We start from the raw sequence: 21,153 nt of genomic DNA on the forward strand, positions 1-21,153 counted from the left end.
TATTAGTATCGAATCTATATTGTTTGGAGTCGCTGAGATGAACAGTGACACATCTGATGCCGTTTAAATCCAAATTCAACATGGAGGAGGGGAAGACCTATAAAAATGATCAAAATAACCAATATTATTGTCGAATTCATAGTTCTCCGGGTGGTTGAGATGAACAATGACACGGAAGATGCCGTGCTCAGCAACGTGGGAAATATAAAACTCATCGAAAATGACCGATATCAAAGAGCGCTTTAGTAATAGAAAAAGTGACTGAATAACGGAGCATGGAGCATATTATTTTTACTCAATTTAGCCCAGCAAAGCGGCCAATTGATGATGATGATGCTGCTGCTAATAATAATAATAATAATAATAATAATAATAATAATAATAATAAGAAGAAGAAGAAGAAGAAGAAGAAGAAGAAGAAGAAGAAGAAGAAGAAGAAGAAGAAGAAGAAGAAGAAGAAGAAGAAGAAGAAGAAGAAGAAGAAGAAGAAGAAGAAGAAGAAGAAGAAGAAGAAGAAGTAGTAGTAGTAGTAGTAGTAGTAGTAGTAGTAGTAGTAGTAGTAGTAGTAGTAGTAGTAGTAGTAGTAGTAGTAGTAGTAGTAGTAGTAGTAGTAGTAGTAGTAGTAGTAGTAGTAGTAGTAGTAGTAGTAGTAGTAGTAGTAGTAGTAGTAGTAGTAGTAGTAGTAGTAGTAGTAGTAGTAGTAGTAGTAGTAGTAGTAGTAGTAGTAGTAGTAGTAGTAGTAGTAGTAGTAGTAGTAGTAGTAGTAGTAGTAGTAGTAGTAGTAGTAGTAGTAGTAGTAGTAGTAGTAGTAGTAGTAGTAGTAGTAGTAGTAGTAGTAGTAGTAGTAGTATCATCATCATCATCATCATCATCATCATCATCATCATCATCATCATCATCATCATCATCATCATCATCATCATCATTTGTGTACTTTTGAACTTGCAGGGAGAAATTAATTCATAATATGTTTTTATTTCTGTAATTTTTCCTGGTATCAATATGGTTTCCTTTACTGGTGGGCACTAATTTCTCTCTAGGTCATCGAATAAATTAATTTCGTTGTGCACTTAGGTGTAAAGAACCTTACTGGAATAACCTTCGTTCCAAAGATCAAGGCTAAAGTAAGTAATATTTCGATTTTAGTTTCAGGTGGCGTGATAGTGTAGTGTAACGTCGTGGAGTTACGATTAATAAAGCTGTCAGGCATAGGTTAAAATCCTGTTCACGCCAAGCTTGCATTTTTTACAAAGTGATAGTGAAGAATCGATTTCTCATATTAGAAGTGCAATGCTTAAGAATGTGGAAGCAAACACCTTTAATATGATAGAGACGATTTACGAATGTTGGTTGGCAAAGGGCAAGGGATTTACTGGGATATTCGAAACATTTCATTGATCTGCAGTAAACACTTTTCGTGTTATCGTTCTCAGAAAGAAATATTACAGCATTTGTGGGACAAAGTTTGGGTAAAGCAATCGGTGGTGTAGTGGTAAAGTATCAAACTTCCAAGCTGAAAATCTAGGTTCGATTCCCCGTCAGGTAGTATAACTTTTTTCGCATAAAATAATGGCTGAAAACAGAGATTTATCTTCTCTTGGAGAACTTACAAAGCATCACTGGCGAGAATTCGAATAAACAGTGTGTGTGTTCTTCATTATACTCTGTAATGATAAGTGTCATATTTATATTCGTCTCTCTCTTCCTTCTCTCTCTTTCTTGACGTTTCCCTATCCTGTCTTTGCATCTTTCACTTCTCTCCCCTCTCTCTCACCTATACAAGTTCTTGTTCCAAAGTTAAAACGGAGCAAAAGACCGATAGACCTGGTCTGGAAAATGTAATTAACTGTAAACTTCAGCGTCGAGTTTTTGTGCTGTGGGGATAACATCTCCAGTCCTGGTCATCTCTGAAAGAAATACTGTTTAAACGCAAATGAGTAAGCAAAATTTCTTTTTTATCATCTAGGTTACCGAGTCTCAGTCGAATTACCGGGTCACTACGGATTTAAACTCGACCAAGTGGAGGTCCATAAGCTAACCAACATCATCCGACTGACACTATGATCCATTTGAGCTGTAGCGTGTTCATTATATCTGTGCAAATTACAACATTATATTCGCAAGAGATGAAAGTGATGCTGGATGTTCAGAACAGATAAAACTTCGGAAAAGACTAGAAAATGGCAAACTCTTTGGTTATTTGAAAACAAAATTTTATTTATACTAGTTCGACACAAGTTTGTTTCCGTCCTATAATTTAATGTGATTTATTCACGTTGAAGTTTGAAGCATGCAAGGTTGCTACATCTATAAGGAACATCCAATTTTCCATTTGAACATTTGTAACTTTATATTATGATAAGGTTTGGACTTTTAATATAGGATATTTCTTATAAAAATTTACCAGTAAAATAGCTCCCATTCAATTTTATCTTTCTTTCATTCTTTTTTTTTTTTTTTTTTTTTTTTTTTGTGTGTGTGTGTGTGTGTGTGTGTGTGTGTGTGTGTGTGTGTTCAGTTTGCATTAGTAGTCTGGAATGGAAGATATGACCTACGCTACCTACTTGGTTTATTAGAATGTGGTTTGCATGAGTACGTCCAATGAACACTACCGAATTTACAACCGAACCACGTGTGGAAACAAAGCGTGTGTGTTAAACTGTTGACAATATCTTAGATGTGTCTGTGAGATCTACATTTCTACTGGAAATTGAGTATGCTATCCTTTATGAAAGAGACTTAATGAATGTTTCAAGCATCCTCTATATATTCGAATAGTCCTATATATATATATATATATATATATATATATATATATATATATAAACATACGTTATTTTTATATTACTGTTGGATTTCTGGTAACGGAACTTTATAATGTTAGGTTGTTTTCTTACTAAGTCTAAATTCCACATTTTTATCTGTTCTCCCTTTTATTTTTCTTCTTCTCTCGCCTTCTCTCTCTCCCTCTCTCTCTCTCTGCCTCATTTCTGAACCTCTGTGTAATATACATGCATTGGTTTCAATTTTTCATTGTGTGTGTTTTAGTTTCTCCCTAAATCAACTTATGAATCTTGTTTCGGCTCGGTTTTGTTATTTCATTTCATCGATACTAATGCATGTGTAGTTTGAAATTAGAATTGCGTTCATGTTGTTAGCTAATTTTAGTTATAGAGAGAAGAAAGGAGGAGAGAGAGGCGGTCTCATTACCAGACACGATTATGGGATAAGAATGTGTATATTGGGTGGCCTAGCTGCACGGCGTTAGGTATCGCAATTTTTTTGATGCGGAATGTGCAAGCATTCACTGGAAATGTCACATCGCTACAATGTAAAAATACGTACAACACAAGCCGATAGATAACAGAAAATAAAGAAATTCTGATTGCTGATCTGATCATATCAATGACATCATTTCGTTTTTCATGCTGATCTGTTACTACTGCTACTGTCGTTTAGTTTATTTATGTTGCGTAATATACACAGTCGTCTGTCATTCTTTCCAGTATCTTTCTGAGCTCCTTCGTGGCTAAGCGGTTAGTGTAGGCGCCTTTGGCGTGCGAGACTCAGGTTCGATTCCGGCGGGGAGTCATGTGGTTCGAATTCCACGTTAATCAGTAGGTCCCGTCCTAGATAACCTCACTGCTGAAAGGGATGTTAAACTCAAAATAAACTCAACTCTAAAACATCTTTGCAAGAAACAACGGAACTTCAGCAACTTGATATTTGTTTGGTTCTTTTGTTATCCCCTTTCATTTCTTTGATACATTGTGCGTGCACTGGAATCATTGCACATGAGTGAATGAGCTGGTTTGTTCATCGCTTGCGGAAGAACGGGATCGACACTATGGACAAGTAAATGAATCCTTCTTTCAGGTGTGCATGCCCAAAGCCTGTGATTACAGAGAAGATGGAGCAGTACACACGTGAGGAATTAGCAGATATTTATTTAGCATACAGGAAAGCGGATGGTAATGTCCGTCTGGCACAAGAGCTGCACAGACAACAGTTTCCTAATCGTAGAATTCCACAACACGAATCTTTCTCCAGTGTAAATCGAAGATTACGAGAAACATGATTGCTGGAAGCACACAGGCCAAATGGTGGGCGAATGAGAACCGTACGAACTGTGGCTTTTGAGGAGGACGTTCTTGCTCGAGTTCAGACAAACCTTTCCACCAGCACACGGGTAGTAGCTGCTGAAGTTAACGCCCGTCACCGTCAGGTATAGAATGTGCTTCACGAAAATCATATGTACAGTTTTCCACGTCCAAAAGGTGCATGCATTACATGACGCTGATTATCCACGTAGCCGGGAGTTTGTCCAGTGGCTACGCGAAATGCGTCCTAATAAATCCCGCTTCATGTCCTATGTTCTCTTTACAGATAAAGCTATGTTTTCCTGTGATGAAGTGTTCAATATTCACGATCAACATTTGTGGTCTCAGGGAAACCGACGCGGGATATCAACTCGTGCCTATCAGGAACGGTGCTCTGTAAATGTGTGGGCAGGAATCGTTGATAATTCTATCATCGGACCATACCTACTTCCACAACGCTTGACCGGGTGGAAGTATCGCATATTTTTGGAAGAGGTTCTGCCTGAACTATTAGAAACTATGCCACTGGCTGTTCGTCGAAACATATGGTTTATATAAGACGGTGCTCCAGCACATGAAATTTTCTCAACGTATCCTTTCGGAACAAATGGATCGGCAGAGAAGGACCAGTATCTTGGACACCTTGCTCACAAGACATTAACCCCTTGGATTTCTTTCTCTAGGGCCATATGAAACAATTAGTCTATGCGACACCTTTACAATCAGGGGAGGATTTGGTTGCTCAGATTGTTGCTGCTGCCTGGAGCATTAAGGAAACGCCAGGAGTGTTTCAACGCGACCGCCGGTTCCTTCGCCGCCGCTGTAATCTCTGCATTGAAGTGGCGGTTCGAAACTTTGAACACCTTTCGTAGTGACAGTTCTGACATCCATCCTCTTTTCATTTCAACGAAGACTCTCCTCTGTACCTTACTTTCTATAACTCTCTTCGGTATACAGTCCCGTAATACGATTTAGGACCAGCTCCTGTTACAACAAATATCGCAAGTGGAATGAATGTTTTGTTTCACGGCTGTCAGTTTAAAAACAAAAGAACGTCACATGTATGTGATATACTGATCTAACTAAATGTGCTCAAACAGTTATGTGTATTATTATTATTATTATTATTATTATTATTATTATTATTATTATTATTATTATTATTATTACGCGTTCTTTATTGTCTTTTAATAGTAGTTCTTGTTCACTTCTTGTAGTACTAAAATTAGATGCGTTCTCAAAGCGCTGCGATATCATTAATATGATTAGATCAGCAATCGAAACTTCTTTATTTTCTGTTACCTATTGGTTTGTGATGTACTATTTTTACATTGTAGCTACGTGACGTTTACAATGAATGCTTGTACAACGTCTTTACTAGTACTTTTTTTAGAAGGTATGCAACCACGCACAGTGATAATTACCTCATCCACCATCTTTTAATCTACGAGTATGAGTACTTCCCTGCCACATATTTCCAGACAGTGAGACATCCTTTACATGCTTTTGTTCACTCAATTTATGGCATAAAGTATCCGGGAATCCCTAAAGTTCTTTGAGGAATCCCTTGTGCCGCCATTGTGCAAATCTGAAAACTACAAATTTGGACAGAGCAGGTTAGGATCCTTTGATGATATCATGTCGCATTACGTCTACGCTCAGTAGTTTGTGCACTATTTAACTCTAAAATTTGTTTTCCCACACTTTCGGCAGCCTATAACACGTAAACGACGCGGTTTACGCTTTATGTTTATTGGAACTTTTTTGTTTGTTTTACTCCCAGGAATCACGCCTGTGCTTTTGTACAACGAATTTAGTGCCATACTGTATTTCGAATAATAATGATTAAACATTTCAAATGAGTACAGTACACGTCTATATTAACGGATGTCTTCTTCTGTTATATTTTGATTCCTTATAAACAAAAACCTAGTAACAAAAACGTTATCTTGGCAACCGGATCACTGTCCTACCAACAAATCAAAAAATATTTTACATCAAACGGCTGAAACATAAACGTTTACAAAAAGATTACTCACAACAATAGACAAATGTTGTGTGAAACAAAAGCATAAAACTTACTCCTTAATAACAATTTTTTCAACAATCCCCCCCCCCCCCACACACACACACTTAAAAACTTGCCCATAACTTAAAACTTAATTTGTTTTTCAGTTTAAAATGTTTCGGAAACTATTATAACAGCAATGTTTCACTTCATACAATTCGAGCGAGCGTGTAAGTAGGAATGCATCTGTCCATGCATATGTGATACCAGCAAAAGTACTGGACTACACCTAATGGAGTTATAGCAGTCAGAGAAGCAAGTACTTACGAAAATGACTTTACCAATAATTGCAAAGATGTTAAAATTTAAACATTTATACTGTTAAAATTCACACAAATACACTCTTTGCACATTTCTAGGCAATATGTAAAATACATTATTCAGATATAAGTAAATAAAATATGCATAGTGATTCTAAGAACAATTTTCAAAAGTTTAAAGCAAAATCTGAAACAAGCCAAAATGGTACATGCCTAAAACATACTTTCCGTGATAGTATTGATGAAGTATTACAGGTATTGTCTTATATATATATATACCATTAAAAGATTAATTTCGTACAAATTTGTGACATACTTGAAAACAACCTTTCCACTTTGCGGGTATTCACAGGAGATACACTTAATATGGCAGCTAGATATTGAGAGTAGGAAAACCGTGTTCAATGTCATCTACTTCAAACTTACGTAAGAAATCAAGAAAGTCTCGATTTCATACTCTTCTTACCATACTTCTTTAAAATAGTACAACTAACATTTATTTCACTTATGCACTCTTCATAGCTCAAGGAGAAGAAAAATTACACACAAAGAGTTTGGTTTTTATACAGCACTATCGATAGGTATAACGCCAGAACAGTTGAAAACACGAATAAAATGTAATATTTACAAGCAAAATCTCCAAATATTCTATCAAAATTTTATAACAACGATATCTCGTATGCCCACACTACTATCTTTAACGTTTTCGAGGGAAATTCTACAACTAAGGTGGAGAAATGTTCACCCCCTAACGTGTATGTACAAATCAATAATATATGTTCAGCAAGCGCCGGTCATTATGCAAACACTGTTTCTTATACTGAAACCAACCACTTTATTTAAATCTGACTCAGCTTTAAAAATTTTAAAATAATAAAACTTGAGTATTAAAATCTGCTCCTTCTTCAATTTTTTAACGGTTTAAAGCGATCTGTGACACCTACACAGATAATGTGAATAAGAATTCAATTTTCAGAGTAAACCTGAAAATTTAAATTATTCCCTTGATTTCAAAATCAAAAACACAGTACATCCTTAACGTTGATAAAATATTTAACCAAACATACCTTTCCACTTATATTAATAAGGCCGCTCATCTTCATTATTTCCTGTAGTTTATTTTCTATCTCTCCACCATCTTGATTTCTTTGGTGTAAGGCCACATTAAATGAAATATTAAGCGGCCTTCTTGATCGTGTAGGAGTAACGTCAGGTCTACTGTCTCCCATCTCTGAAACTGAAAAAAAAGAAAAGAAAAAAAAACTAAATTAATCGCTTACAGCAAATATAGTTTTCGTAGTGTTAAAAAATAAGTAAACATTCCCTTTAAAGTATATACTTTTAATAGAGTAGTTTTTTATACTGCAACAATATCCTTTCAATAATGTAATTTATAAGATTAAAAAGATTGATTTTCTTATGGATATCACACTGAAAATTCAGTTACAAGTTATATACGAGGAGGATTCAAAAAGTAAAGACACATCTGAAATTTCTCTTTCAAGAGATTGGCAACACTGCTAGTAACCAGCGATGAGTAAGTGTAGTTGGCAACACTTTGAGACAACGTGTTGCTCGTATTCCTGCATTAGTAGTTGGAGTGTGGGAGACCGTTAAACATGGCATCTCCATTGGTGATCTGCACCAAGGAGGAAATGAGAGCAGTGATTCGCTTTTTGTATGTGGAAGGTGTGAAACCTGCGGACATTATTCGTCGAATGCAAGCACAGTATGGTGACAGCTGTTTATCGCGAAAAAAGATCTATGTATGGATAGAGCATTTCAAACAGGGAAGAACTTCTTTATGTGACGATGAAAGATTCGACAGGCCATCGACCTCAACGACTGGAACTTGGGTACCTCATCCCGAACCGGAAAATAAGGCTGCGAGCATGGTTTGGAAACACCCATAATCACCAGAAATTAAAAAACTTAAACGTCAACCATCAGCTGGTCATTGATGCGGTGCAAAATTGGTTACAGACATAACCGAAAAACTTTTTTTTTTCTGACAGAATCAAAAAAATTGTGAAACTTTGGAAAAAGTGCTTGAAGTCCAGGGAGGTTACGTAGAAAAATAAGGTATGTTTCAGTTTTCTATCATTAGAATAAGTACAGCTTTTCTCAAATGTGCCTTTACTTTTTGAATTACTACAGCTTTTCGTATATTCTATATTTTAATTTGCAGTGACTAACTGATATTTGATACATTTAGTGATCCATTCGATCTGGATTATTTTACACATAAACCATAACACAACTTAAGTATATCGTGAAAGAAATACACACGTTGCTCGATTTTGGCGACTTCCTGATCTTACATCGTTTATAATTGAGTTGATTTCTCTTCTCCCTCTTTTTTTTTTTTAAAAAAAAAAAAGAAAACTCAAATCAATCTTTACATTGCTTAAATAATTTATATAGATTTTTCAACTTTCAAAATAAGACTTCAAATTATTTTTACTTTTTTTTAGAGATCGCTTCTTGACACTTCTTGCTTCTTGCAATACAGCTAAATGATGTACTGTAATAATGTTGCAATTCTTGGACCAGTAATGAGTTTCCCGAATTAAGAAAAAATCATCCTCATAGATTCTAATACACATCCTTATACACTGCATTTATGCAATATTTAACATGTTTGTTTCATATATCGCCCCCTATTATAGTTCTACACAACAGTTACTGAGATCTTTTGCAAAAATTTGACTACGGCCAAACATCAAATTTAATAGACAACAACATGAGAACTAAAGGTATATATAGGAAAATACAGCACAAGGAAACCAAGCAAATCAACATTTACCTACATGCCAAAGGCCCCTTGACACAAGATCAAAATTGAAGTGTCGAATTTTTGCAAAACTCTGGCGCTATCAGGAAGGTATAAAGCTGACACATCATGAAAAATTATGTTTCCGAAATAAAGTATTTATCATGGCAGACAGGGACAAAATACGAAAATATTTTATAATGGAGTATATGGGAGACTGCTTGTGACAAATGAATTTGTTTAGGTACCTTGGGTTCAGCCTAGGAAGCTGGATTTTGGGCAGCGTGTAAAGCATAAACACCGGCAAATAATAGTTAAAAACCACGGTGGAGACTTCTATAGTTTCCGACTACTGTGCCGGACAAAAAGTGAGAAATCGAGAATGTTTACTTGCGGCGCATGGGAGAATATGTTGCAGAAAATAATGTTCCTGTGAGTTCATCTTTCGAAAAGAACCTTCTGATCAAAGACTTACTCTTGGGCAGAATACCACCAGATCAGCAACATCATCATCGCACCAGCATAATGTATAGCTAGTGTAGGGAGAGAGGATTGTGCAAGCGTAATAACTTGGAGCAACGAAAACCACCAATATCGGTCAATTACGTTACTTACTGCGAATTGTATTTTTGGTATCGCTCATTTGTATCGGAATGCTACAAAATGTCCAGAGTGTTTGTTTACAGGACTGTGCGTCTAATTTTTTTTCAATCTGAGAGTGACCATTTCGGAGTGACATTGTTATGATATGACTGTCAGTTAACGAGGATATTCTATCACTCATTCCTTTCGTACAATTGCTTGTAACATTTATTGTGAGAATGCGAGTGTTCAGCCATCAGGGTGTGAAGTATGTGGAAAATGGTTTCGAGGCAAACGGAAACGAACCATTGAATGTCAAATGAGTTACAGGCCGTAAGTTACTTGCGTGGTTTGCTTGAGAAATCTTTGTTTTGTAGCGGAAGTTAATTATCTCTGTACAAATTGTTGGTGCAAAGTTAGAAACTTGCTTAAGGAAGTTCCAGTGGCTAGTGGTGCTTATGACGAAACTGTTTCGACTGAAGCGGATATGATTAGCTGTGGTGTACAAACTGAACTTTGTTCATACGCTATTGATATTAGCTGTGTTTTGGACAATGACCTATTTGCTTTTACTGGTGTAAAAAACAAACAGTTTATGCATCTTCGTCAGTTCTGTTCCCATTTGCGACCAAGTGGCAACACGAGTGTCGATAACAGATTGGCAATGCTCCTTATGAAACTGCGACATGATTTGTCAAACAGTTTCATAGCTGCACTATTTAAATACAAAGATGAAAGTGGAGTATGTAGAGCACTGTAATCCGTTCAGGAGGTCTTGGTAGAAAGGTTTGTTCCCACTGTTCTAGGTATTAAAAACATAGATCGCGATCTCGTTCTTACCAAAGTTCCGGAGTGAAGTAAACAATTATATGGAATTCCAGCAAATAGACTTGAGTTAGTTATGTATTGTACTTACATATATACTGAAAAGTCAAATAATTACAGTGTTTAGAAGCCCTTATACAGTGTACAGAAATGTCGTCCTCTTGTAAAGTCAATGATGATTGTCACACAGTCTGGGTTTATTGTGAATGTTAAAGACCCATTCGTAGGTGCAAATAACGATGTCAATTACCAATAATAATTTACACGAGATGCTGCTAATAATTTACACGACTTCATAGAGCTTGGTGACTGCGTCCTGGTCATTTGAGGATTTTGGGATTCCATACTTGTATTGCAGGAAGCAGAAATACTTGCCAATATGACGGCTCTTATTCAAAAGGCTTCAAAACAACATGAAGCAGTAGATGCAAGTTTTTCACGTGTAGTCACCAAAGGCAGATGGCCAGTAGAGGCCAAAAATGGGCACATCAAAATGAAGTTTAAAATGTTCAGAAATAAGAGTCCCCACAGGATGTCTTACCAAGCAAGTTTAACCAAATTCCCTGACTTTCCCTGATAAAATTATAATTTTCCCTGTCTCTGTCGCTATCTTTTTCTTAGTATAACTCATGAAGCCACCATTTCCACTCCTATTTATTTTTATTATTTAGTCATCACACTATAATAGAATTTAAATACCAACTGCTGCAAAAACCAATGGCCAGCCAATACTGCTGCAAACACTGCTGAAAGAAAACGCTGATACAACTTGCGTTATAAGAAACTGGAGCATAGCAAGGTTCCTCAGTTAAGCCTCGCTAGGAAAGAACAAGCACATAGAAAACAAAGAAAAAAAGAGTGGACATGGGAGGATAGGAAATAATAATAATAATAATAATAATAATAATAATAATAATAATAATAATAATAATAATAGTGAGAATTAGTGACTGGTCCTCAGAAAAAAATGCTAAGACACATTTAGCATATTAATAATATGTACCAATTTAAATCATCACTGGAACTGCCCTTAGTTTGTGTTTTTAATAATTCAATGACTGAAAAATACAGGAAATATAGGACATATATACACAAATTTCCAAAATATAGGAAAATACGACAGCTGGGAGGCCAAGGTTTCTGATAGCGTTTATCTAACAAAAAATAAATCAATTTTAGGTGGGTTCAATGAGAAACTGAAAAATCTTTCCCATGTTATTTAAGTGGCACATATTCTGCACCCCAAAATGTTGGTACTTCCGGTAGGGCAATAATGACGAAATTTGGCATGCTTGTGGGTTTACGAGGTGCGAGACCGTAGCCCGAGATAGCGCGAAGGTCTTGGGGCGAAGCCCCAGCTAGGCTTAGACTAGTTTCCATTATAGAGGTCCTTGGAAAGATTTTTCCCTGACACAAAATGAAATTCCCTGACTGGTAGACACCCTGAACCATAGCAGCGTTGGCACATATTCGTGCATATCTTTTGATTGCTTGCGCCGTGGAAAAACAGTTTGCAGTGCCCCTCACTAAAGATTCCGATGAAATGCAAGAAGTTGCTATTATGCTATCACGTGCTAATCTGCCAAATCATCTGCAACAAAAGCTTACTGATTCGGGAGACATTACTAGGTGAACATCGCAGGTTTGGACGCCATGTGATGCTACTTCACTCACTAAATTTCCTCGTCTAACTGCTCGTCAACAATTTGACGAAGGGTCGTATCTCAAAATCTCACTTTTTCACACATAAAGAAAGAAATAATAATTACGTGGACATGAAAGCAGTTGAATATGTAATAACTCGTCATCTATTCCAGATAATAATTATGTTGAATTATTGATCAATTATTGCATATTTAACTTTCTCGTCCTCTGTGGAATTATATCTCTTTCTTTATGTCTGAAAAAGTGAGATTCTGAGATACGACCCTTCATCAAATTGTAGACGAGATGATTTATACGAAATAACATCTACCAAATCGAGAATGCTCAGGCCTATGCGGCTGAATACATGAAAAGTGATGGCAGCTTCGCCTTATTTTATAATGCAGTTACTTTTAACATTTTAAGGTTTAAAATACAATCCCGACATATGCGATCCTTATGTTACGTTCTTTTTGTAGAATTTGATAACACCCAGGTTGGGTCAAAATCCATTACTTGTTGGTATTGTAAGTGCCCAAGTGGAGTAAGGGTTCTTGGTTGTTACCATATCGCCTAGGCAGGTACACCACATTTACTTTTCTTGCTGTACACTTAAATAATATTTTCGTTGGCACTAAAGACTTGTGACTGAGAGCACAGAGTTGGTATGAAGTGTTCCACATCCTTGCAGTCAGTGTCAATTTGTTTCGTTTATGTCTCATAAGGGTTATACAATGTTGTCCTTTTTTCTTTTTTCGTTTGGTTTGAGTTCGATTAGTCGCTTTTCTACGACAAGACCTTGAAGGAAATACTAATTTTAGTTGGTGTAAATTATATGCATTTTGGAGTCAGTGTAATTTTGTTTCATCCATGTGGCATACTGATTATTAATTGTTCTCGTTTTTATATTTCGTTTGCTATCAATTAGTCATATTTTATATGTACGACCAGAACCCGAAGAAAATGTTAATTTAATTAATGTCAGCTGCTACGCATCTCCATGGATAATAATGCTCCATTTCACACTTTTTGTCTGACACAGAAGTCGCAAACTATAGTCTCCACTATGCTTTTTAACTATTATTTGTCGGTGTATATGCTTTACATGCTGTCCAAATTTCAGATCCCTAGGCTCAACCCAACGTACCTTAAAAAAGGTCACATGTAGTCTCCCATATACTCCATTATAAAATATTCTCATATTTTGCCCCTGCCTACCATGATAACTACTTGATTTCGGAAACTAGATTTTTTCATGATGTGTCAGCTCTATACTTTCCTGATACCACCAGAGTTTTGCAAAAATTTGACACTTCAATTTTGAGTTCATTGTGTCAAGAAGTCCTTTAGTCAAGATCAAATTAGTTCCGTAGTAGATCGCGTAGGATATATATATATACTGTCCTCCGATTTTGCTAAAATAGAGGACAAAAATGCGCAATTACAACTGAATTTCGCTCTCTCATTCATTTTTGTGTTTCATCAGGTAGCGCTGCCAACGTCAGAGATTGTTCGCTAAATTTGGCGGGTTTACAATTACCTCTAGTGATTTCAAAAACTATTCCCAACACATTTTGGAAAAACATGTTTTTGTTCATCTTTTTCTTTGTCTAAGATGCCAGAAAGAGTGTATTAGATATGCCATTGATTTTCGTATAAGAGAAGTGCACAGATTACAGTTATAATACGTGGTAATTGTCAGTAACATGTTCTTTCTTTATTTTTTCAGTACGTATACCAATGAGTAGAAAATTTTGCGCGTATACTCTAGTTCATATTTTTCCTCATTTATTACATTTTTCTTCCTTTCTTTCGCTAAAGTTGAGTGATAAGCAAGCAGAGATCATAGAAGGCATTCACTGTATGAAAACGCTCCAAGAAGTATTTAAAAAAAATAAAAATATAAAGAAATTTCAAAATTACGTTAGATTGAATATAAACTAGCAATTATGCTTTCAAGAGACTTTTGAATTACATGAATTCCCTCATTTTCCCGGTTTACCAGGTCGATGGGAATCCTGTTGAATAAAGAGAAGTAGTAACCTGTTGCAAATTCCCTTGTAGTTAACAAAAAAAAAAAAAAAAAAAAGGTAGGACAAACACAGAACAGACAACTTCCCTCCAGGGAGACAGAAACCCCTCCAACCTCCCACACAAACACACACATACTGACTATATTTATTACTTTGTATTTATGTCATTTTCTATTCATCATCATTATTATTTTCTTGTATTTAATTACTGACATTTTCTAGTACGTTGGCCAACATGACTAAGTAAGGACACTTTTAGATAAAAAAGAGACTCGCTCGGAGGTAAGATTATACTAATTTCTCTCGAAAAAGAGGTAAGATTATACTAATTTCTTGTTCTACTAACGTCAGCCGTAAGTTATTTTATAACACAGTGCGAGATGTTCACTATAATTTAAATAAAAATAATTCTAATGCAAGCATTTTACACTCTTTGCAAGCGCTTTAATTGATTATCGGGAAGGCCAGAATAGACTGAATCGCAACAGTCAAGATGTGGAAACACGAGTACTTTGACAAGTCTGGTATTTAGAGATATCGGTAAGAATTTTTTTTTAGCCGATTTAATGTGTGCAAAACACCGAATGCTCTTTAACAAACTCCATTTATTTTATCTGACCAGGAGAGATTTTGATTTAGTATGACTGCCAAGATTCTGTCAATCGTGAAGAATGGAATAATAGTATTTGTACAATTTTATAATTACACTAATAGGAACTAATAGAAGAAAGAATTCTTGGGGAGCCAAAAAGATTTTGTTGCATTTAATTTAATCTGTGAGTCGTAGACCAGTTGCTGATTTTCTTAAATTGGTATTTATTTTCCTTATCGCACTCTTAGTATCTTGCTGCGGTAAAGAGAAATATAACTGAAAATCGTCCGTGTAAATATGGTATTTAAAATACGTCAGAATTTTAGGAAGATCATTAATGTAAAGAGCATAGCGAAGGGGACCTAATGCGCTATCTTCTGGTTCTGAACTATAGATAAAATGCCATGTTAATTTATGATCTTGATCGAATGCTTCTTGTTTATGTTATTGAATCTACAAGTGAAACCATTTAATCATTGGTTCAGAAAATTTAAACAACAATCATAATTTCAGAACCAATATGTCGAAATCAATTGTTTGAGATGTCTTAACATAGTCAAGTAGAGCAAAGTACAGCATCAGTTTCTTGTCATAAATAGCCTATCCTATATCATCTGTTACGTTCACTAGTGTAGTACATGTGCTACGGTACCAGATTGATATGTATCCAACAAATTATTTGTTGTTAAGTATTCCCGAACTTAATCATTCACAATATATTCGAAAACTTTAGAAAGCATGGGAAAGATACTGACTGGACGACAGTCTCCAATATTGTCAACGTTGTCCTTTTCTGGAAGTGAGAGGACCTTCGCGAGTTCCCATATTGTGAGAGAGATACACTCATGTCCAAAATGATTGTCGCATATCTGTAACTGTCTTCTCGTAAGAATATAATTTGATAATGATTTTGAAGGGTATTTTAATACTGATACTATGTGTATATTGGTGGTAAATTTCATAGGAAAAGAAATATAAATACGAAAATTAGAATGAGTAAAACAAAACGTTGTTAAATGGACAAGAAAGTTTTATTTTCGTTTTATTGTTCTTATTTACTGCTCCTTTGTCATGAAATTTGCCACATACATGTCTTTGCCGATTATACACATACTAACATTATAAGAAGTACCAGGCCATTTCGTAATCAAATTATATTCCTACAAAATCATTTATAGACATGCAACAAAAATTTTGGACATGAGTGTACCTGTGGAAAGATAGTAATTAAATGTTAGTGATAGAATTAAGTAAATGTGGTAGAAATTTTCCTGATCAATTGTTATTGAAATATCACCTGTACCAATAGTTTCAGATTTAACCTGGTGTACCTGTCTTATTTGACTATTTTCCTTCCAACACCTAACACTTCGAGACGTTTCCTTCCAAACAACTTCCCCTTTATTTTAGAATTCAAGTATTTCAAAGGCGAACGATACAAGTTATTCTTGGCTTTCTTAACAATTTGGCATTGGCCATATGGATGGACAGGATCATCCAGCAGATATTGTAAGCCATCCACAACAAAGAGACGATCCAAAAAGGAAAAAAAAAAAGAAGGCGATTCCCATGAGACGGAAGACGCCAATGTATTTCGGTCAAACGCACTACAAGATTCCATTCTTCAAATAGAACACAGCCCACCACTTTCACAGTTTGTAGAATAAAGGAAAGGACAACCTACTATACCGTGCTCATAGACATCCGGAATTAGCAACTCCTTTATCTATTGTGCATAACTAAATGTTGAGTAAACCAATAGTTCGAAATAATTCATGGACAACCAACAGCGCCACACTTTGGATTTACTAAAACCTATAATGCAGTCCTTAACAAATACTACGTGTTAAATATGGAATCATTCTTGGTTTTTAAAATTAAGATACGCAGAGACTGCCGTAAATTGAAGACTTCCTCAAAAACATAACCTGAATTGTTATATTATCTAATCGATTTTTATTGCCGATAAATGGCAATTTAACGCTTTAGGACCATTCCCAACGGAAGACACAGAAACAAAATGTATTCTAGTAGCTACGAAGCATGCAAACAGGTACATTATAACATCCATCACAGACATTATTACGGCCGAAACAGTCGAAAAATTTCTTGTTGAGAACATTATATTGTAATATGGAGCTTTCCGTTATATCCAATTAGACCAATATCCAGTCTATACACCAAAATTTCAAACTTCACCAAAAAATTACAATTTCCAATACGAATTTTGTCCGTTATAATCAGTGATATTTTGCTCGTAGAAGCTGTCAATAAAACCCTCTAGAATTCAGTAAAATTCTTAGTTCAAGAGGATCAATCACAATGACTGAAGCTAGTACTACATGTGGCATTTGAAGCGAACACATTTGTCCAATCAGAAACCAAGAAATCTGCCTTCTTTTTAATGTATGGGTACGAACGGACTACAAGTTGAATACAACACTCAGCAATAAATTAAAACGGAACTTTAATCAAGATAAGAGATCATATCTCATCTTCGGAGCAATATGTTACCTTCGAATCCACGAGGTTTTGTGACAGACATAAGATATACCTGCTAAAAATATCAGGGCAAACATTCAACAGCCGATCACAGACGTTATTATAGTTAGACTATTATAGTATCAAAACCTCAAAATATGGACAAAAAATAAATATTGGTCTCTGTCTCTAATCAACCTAAATCAGATAAACGACCGTTTCAAGTGGCAAAACGTACTTATAAACCGAAAGAAGATCATCCTATTCTTGTACCAACAGAAAACAAGTTTGATCCTATTGCTATGTCTGTGGATTCTACAGATGATGCTACAAATCAGATGGAAACAAATAGTCATCCATAGAAAAAAGATGAAACACCTTCTATTCCTGAAGTTAGCTCTGACCTATCAGGAATTCAGCGAAAAATTAAATCGCTAAGTATATACTAATATCCAGACAGCAAGGGATACAAACTCACTCATGGAGCATCTCTAGCTTGAAACGAAATTCTATATTGCACTGTATACGCAGACCGCATTAAATTCACTTGCCGTTCTCAAGATGATTACAATGCTCTCATTGAGTTTTGTTAACAGTTTAAATTACAATACGCCTTAGAAATGGTAAAACAAACTACATTGATTAAAGTGGTAATTCGCAATCTACCGATTGATGCATCCATCACTAATATAAAATCAGATCTGCTCAACAGGGAATACCCTGTAATTTCAGTTCAACAGATGAGAGGGAAAGGGGGACTACCATTACTCCTGTTTCTAGTGACATTACAGAAGACACAATTTACGAAGGCTATATATTATCTTCAATTCTTAGAATTTTACCGTATTAAAGTGGAGCCATATAGGAAACAGCCCTATATTCAATGTTATAGATGCCAGAGAATAGGACATGCACAAAACTTTTGTACGCCAACCCCAGATGTGTTAAATGTGCTGGACACCATATTACGCATGAATATATACCCAAATCCCAAGATGACACTGTAAAGTGTCCGAACTGTAGAGGAGGACACGCCGCAAATTACCGGCGCTGCCCAGTAATCTACAAGATACTGTCTCGGAAATCACTCCAACAGAAAGTTCCATAATCACAAGATTTTCCGCCACTGACGACCAATTCAATTCCAAATCTACCGCATCCACCAAAGCCTCAAGATATTTACGCAAAGAGGACCAATTACACGTCTCAGAAGCCGAAAACATTGCTCCCGAAAACATTGTTGCCTCTTCAGATACAAATGGTAAAGTTATGAAAGAATTTATTAACATATTTCGTGACCTTCAGATTCCGAAAATCATCTCAGCAATTAGACACCGCTTATCATCTCTCAAAAAGGCAGAAGATATATTCACGAAACTCTCCATTCTATGTGAAATCATGGATGACATAACCGCAGAAGTCTAACTCTGCATTCAGAACCAAACCCTTATTAGGACCACTTTAGTGCATCACGACTGAATACTTAGAGCACCAATCTGTTTTCAGTATCCTCATACGAAATTGCCAATGGCAAACCTCCATCCAACTCTGCATCACTATAAATACTGTGGACTTAAATCCATAGATCTTCCAACACACATTCTAATAAGAGGCTGTGACAGTTGCGTCTCTACTAATTTCCCATGCTCTTCAACTACATATGCCATTCATCATATATTCGAGGCAGGGATTTATCAGAAGAGTCCGGAACTCCAAAACCAAAACTCGTCAAATACCGTTCAGTTCAGTTCAAGATAAGAGACAATATAAAACGAAATCTTTCACAAGCATATAAATACTTTGATAGAAGCATACGAATATTTTGACAGAAGACACAAACAAATTAACTTCCAACCTTTTGATAAAAGTTCTCATTTTCTTCCCAATCCACAAACTAAGTCAAGTCGAAGTTTGATCTAAAAGGTACTATGGACTGCATTATCTCTAAATTAAATCCAAATTTATATACTATGAGCGCATACTTTCACTTTTGTGTGCGCTAGTGCATTGTATCCAGTTTCTTACTGTGAAGCTAAGTTAATTTTAAAATACCAGTTGACCCAAATACTAATTAATTAAGTTCAAAATTAATTTTAAACGGATCAAGCGTTTCCCCAACTCGGTCAATTTAAGAAAAAGAGCGGAAAATTACCATATTTTAGAAATTGGCTCTATCCGCCTTTAGAAACAGAAGCCAGTTCTTTAAATAAAGAATTTATGTAACAAGTTTCTTCTTTCTAATATAAGACGCTCATGAGATATTTAATTTTGAGCGTATATGGTAACTTCCCATTCCCCTTAATAGCGCATTTTAATGAAAATGACATGATAAAATTCCGACTTCTAGCCAAGTTCTATATTGGGAAGTTCATTTCATACGATTCAGTGTTTTTTTCCTGTCATGAAACATACAACATCGATGTCATGTAGAACAATATAACGTAAAATAAATCGTGGTTTGTACAAAAAAATTTTAAAAAGTGGGGGGGGGGTTGGAAAAGTTGTAATTTTCAATTATTGTTTGCAAAGACAAACTACTAAAAAGTTGATACAACTTCAACAACAGTTTTCACAGAGCGTAAGAAACAGTTATGTGTTTCAGCGAACAGTTAATCACTGAAACGTTCCTGTGTTCAAACTCTGCAGGAAATTCTTAATTTTTCTTTGCCCTCCTAAGGACCAGCAGATTGTACACACACAAAATGTCGTAACTAAAAACAAAATATTAAGTATGTTCACTAGTCTATTAGTATTCTTTGACGTAATATGGAACCGTATAGTAAGGTGTTTCTTTACTAGAACATTTCATGTCTATCTTAAACACTTTAAAATGGCAAAATCACAACTTCTGTACACATCAGTGATGGGGCGTAAGCTACTGACAAACTATATTCCTAATTACAAATATAATCAATGTTGTACCGAACAGTCGTTAAATTAAACACCACAAATACAGGGTAACTATTGAGCAAGAACTATAGGCTCATTGAAAACAAAGCCGATAAAAAAATAACACAGCACTACAACTGGATGCAGAAGTTTCCTTGAAATAAGTATAATTTGGTATTATTATCAGACTTTCAGACTATGCTATGAAAAGTGTCGCAAATCTTATAGACCGTTTGTCCGTCTCTCGGCGGTATCAAACCAAAAGTGGTCAGGCATATCGAGAAGCATTTTTTCCCAATCGATTCAGCGCAGCGTTCCAAGAATCTGTTAAATCTCCTCTGTTAATATTCTATTCAAATCTCAATTGGTAAAAATTAACTGTTTCAGGTTTCAACGTTGATCTTCATACAACAAAAACTATAATAGATAGGGCCAAGCGCTTTTTTCGTTAAACTAACATCATACTCACGATGATCTTGAAGTTTTGCTGGCGTCTACTATTAATCCAATGTTCTCGAGATTGCTGCCAGAGTGAATGTTGTACTGAGCTTACGTTACCATACAGCGGTAAAATCTTCAGAGCTATGGGTTGGAGTGTGCTGGTCGTACAATTTACATTGTAGTCTTAAGGAATTGCTGTGTTTCTATTGGTTGTTGTTATCGGCCAATAGCGTGCTCTGATGTTGCTGGTGGAAACTGTTCTCATTGGCTGATGGTTCTTTTTGTACTGAGAAGCTGAAGCCAGATGTCAGGCAAATAATAACCTTCGTCTCTGTTGATGGAGGGCTTCTGTGTACGAATGCATACAGCTTCGTGTATTTTCCTTTCCCAGAACTGTTTGCTTTTCTTTAGAACTACAATTTGGTCTCACATAGCCGTATGATTATATTGTATGCAGTGTTCGGT

At 35.7% G+C, this 21,153-nt stretch overlaps 1 protein-coding gene across 4 annotated transcripts in view; it reads right to left on the reverse strand.

Moving 5' to 3' along the window:
- hep (hemipterous) overlaps positions 1 to 21,153 on the reverse strand; it is a 239,173-nt gene that overhangs the window by 193,245 nt on the left and 24,775 nt on the right. For all 4 annotated transcript variants that reach the window (XM_081765643.1, XM_081765642.1, XM_081765645.1 and 1 more), the window contains exon 2: positions 7,496 to 7,665. In XM_081765643.1, coding sequence (XP_081621769.1) covers positions 7,496 to 7,665 — 170 coding nt within the window. The remainder of the gene's footprint in view (positions 1 to 7,495; positions 7,666 to 21,153) is intronic.

This window comes from Thermobia domestica, chromosome 7 (assembly GCF_964235325.1).
Source record: "Thermobia domestica chromosome 7, izTheDome1.hap1.1, whole genome shotgun sequence".
In the NCBI taxonomy this organism is placed as follows: Eukaryota; Metazoa; Arthropoda; class Insecta; order Zygentoma; family Lepismatidae; genus Thermobia; species Thermobia domestica.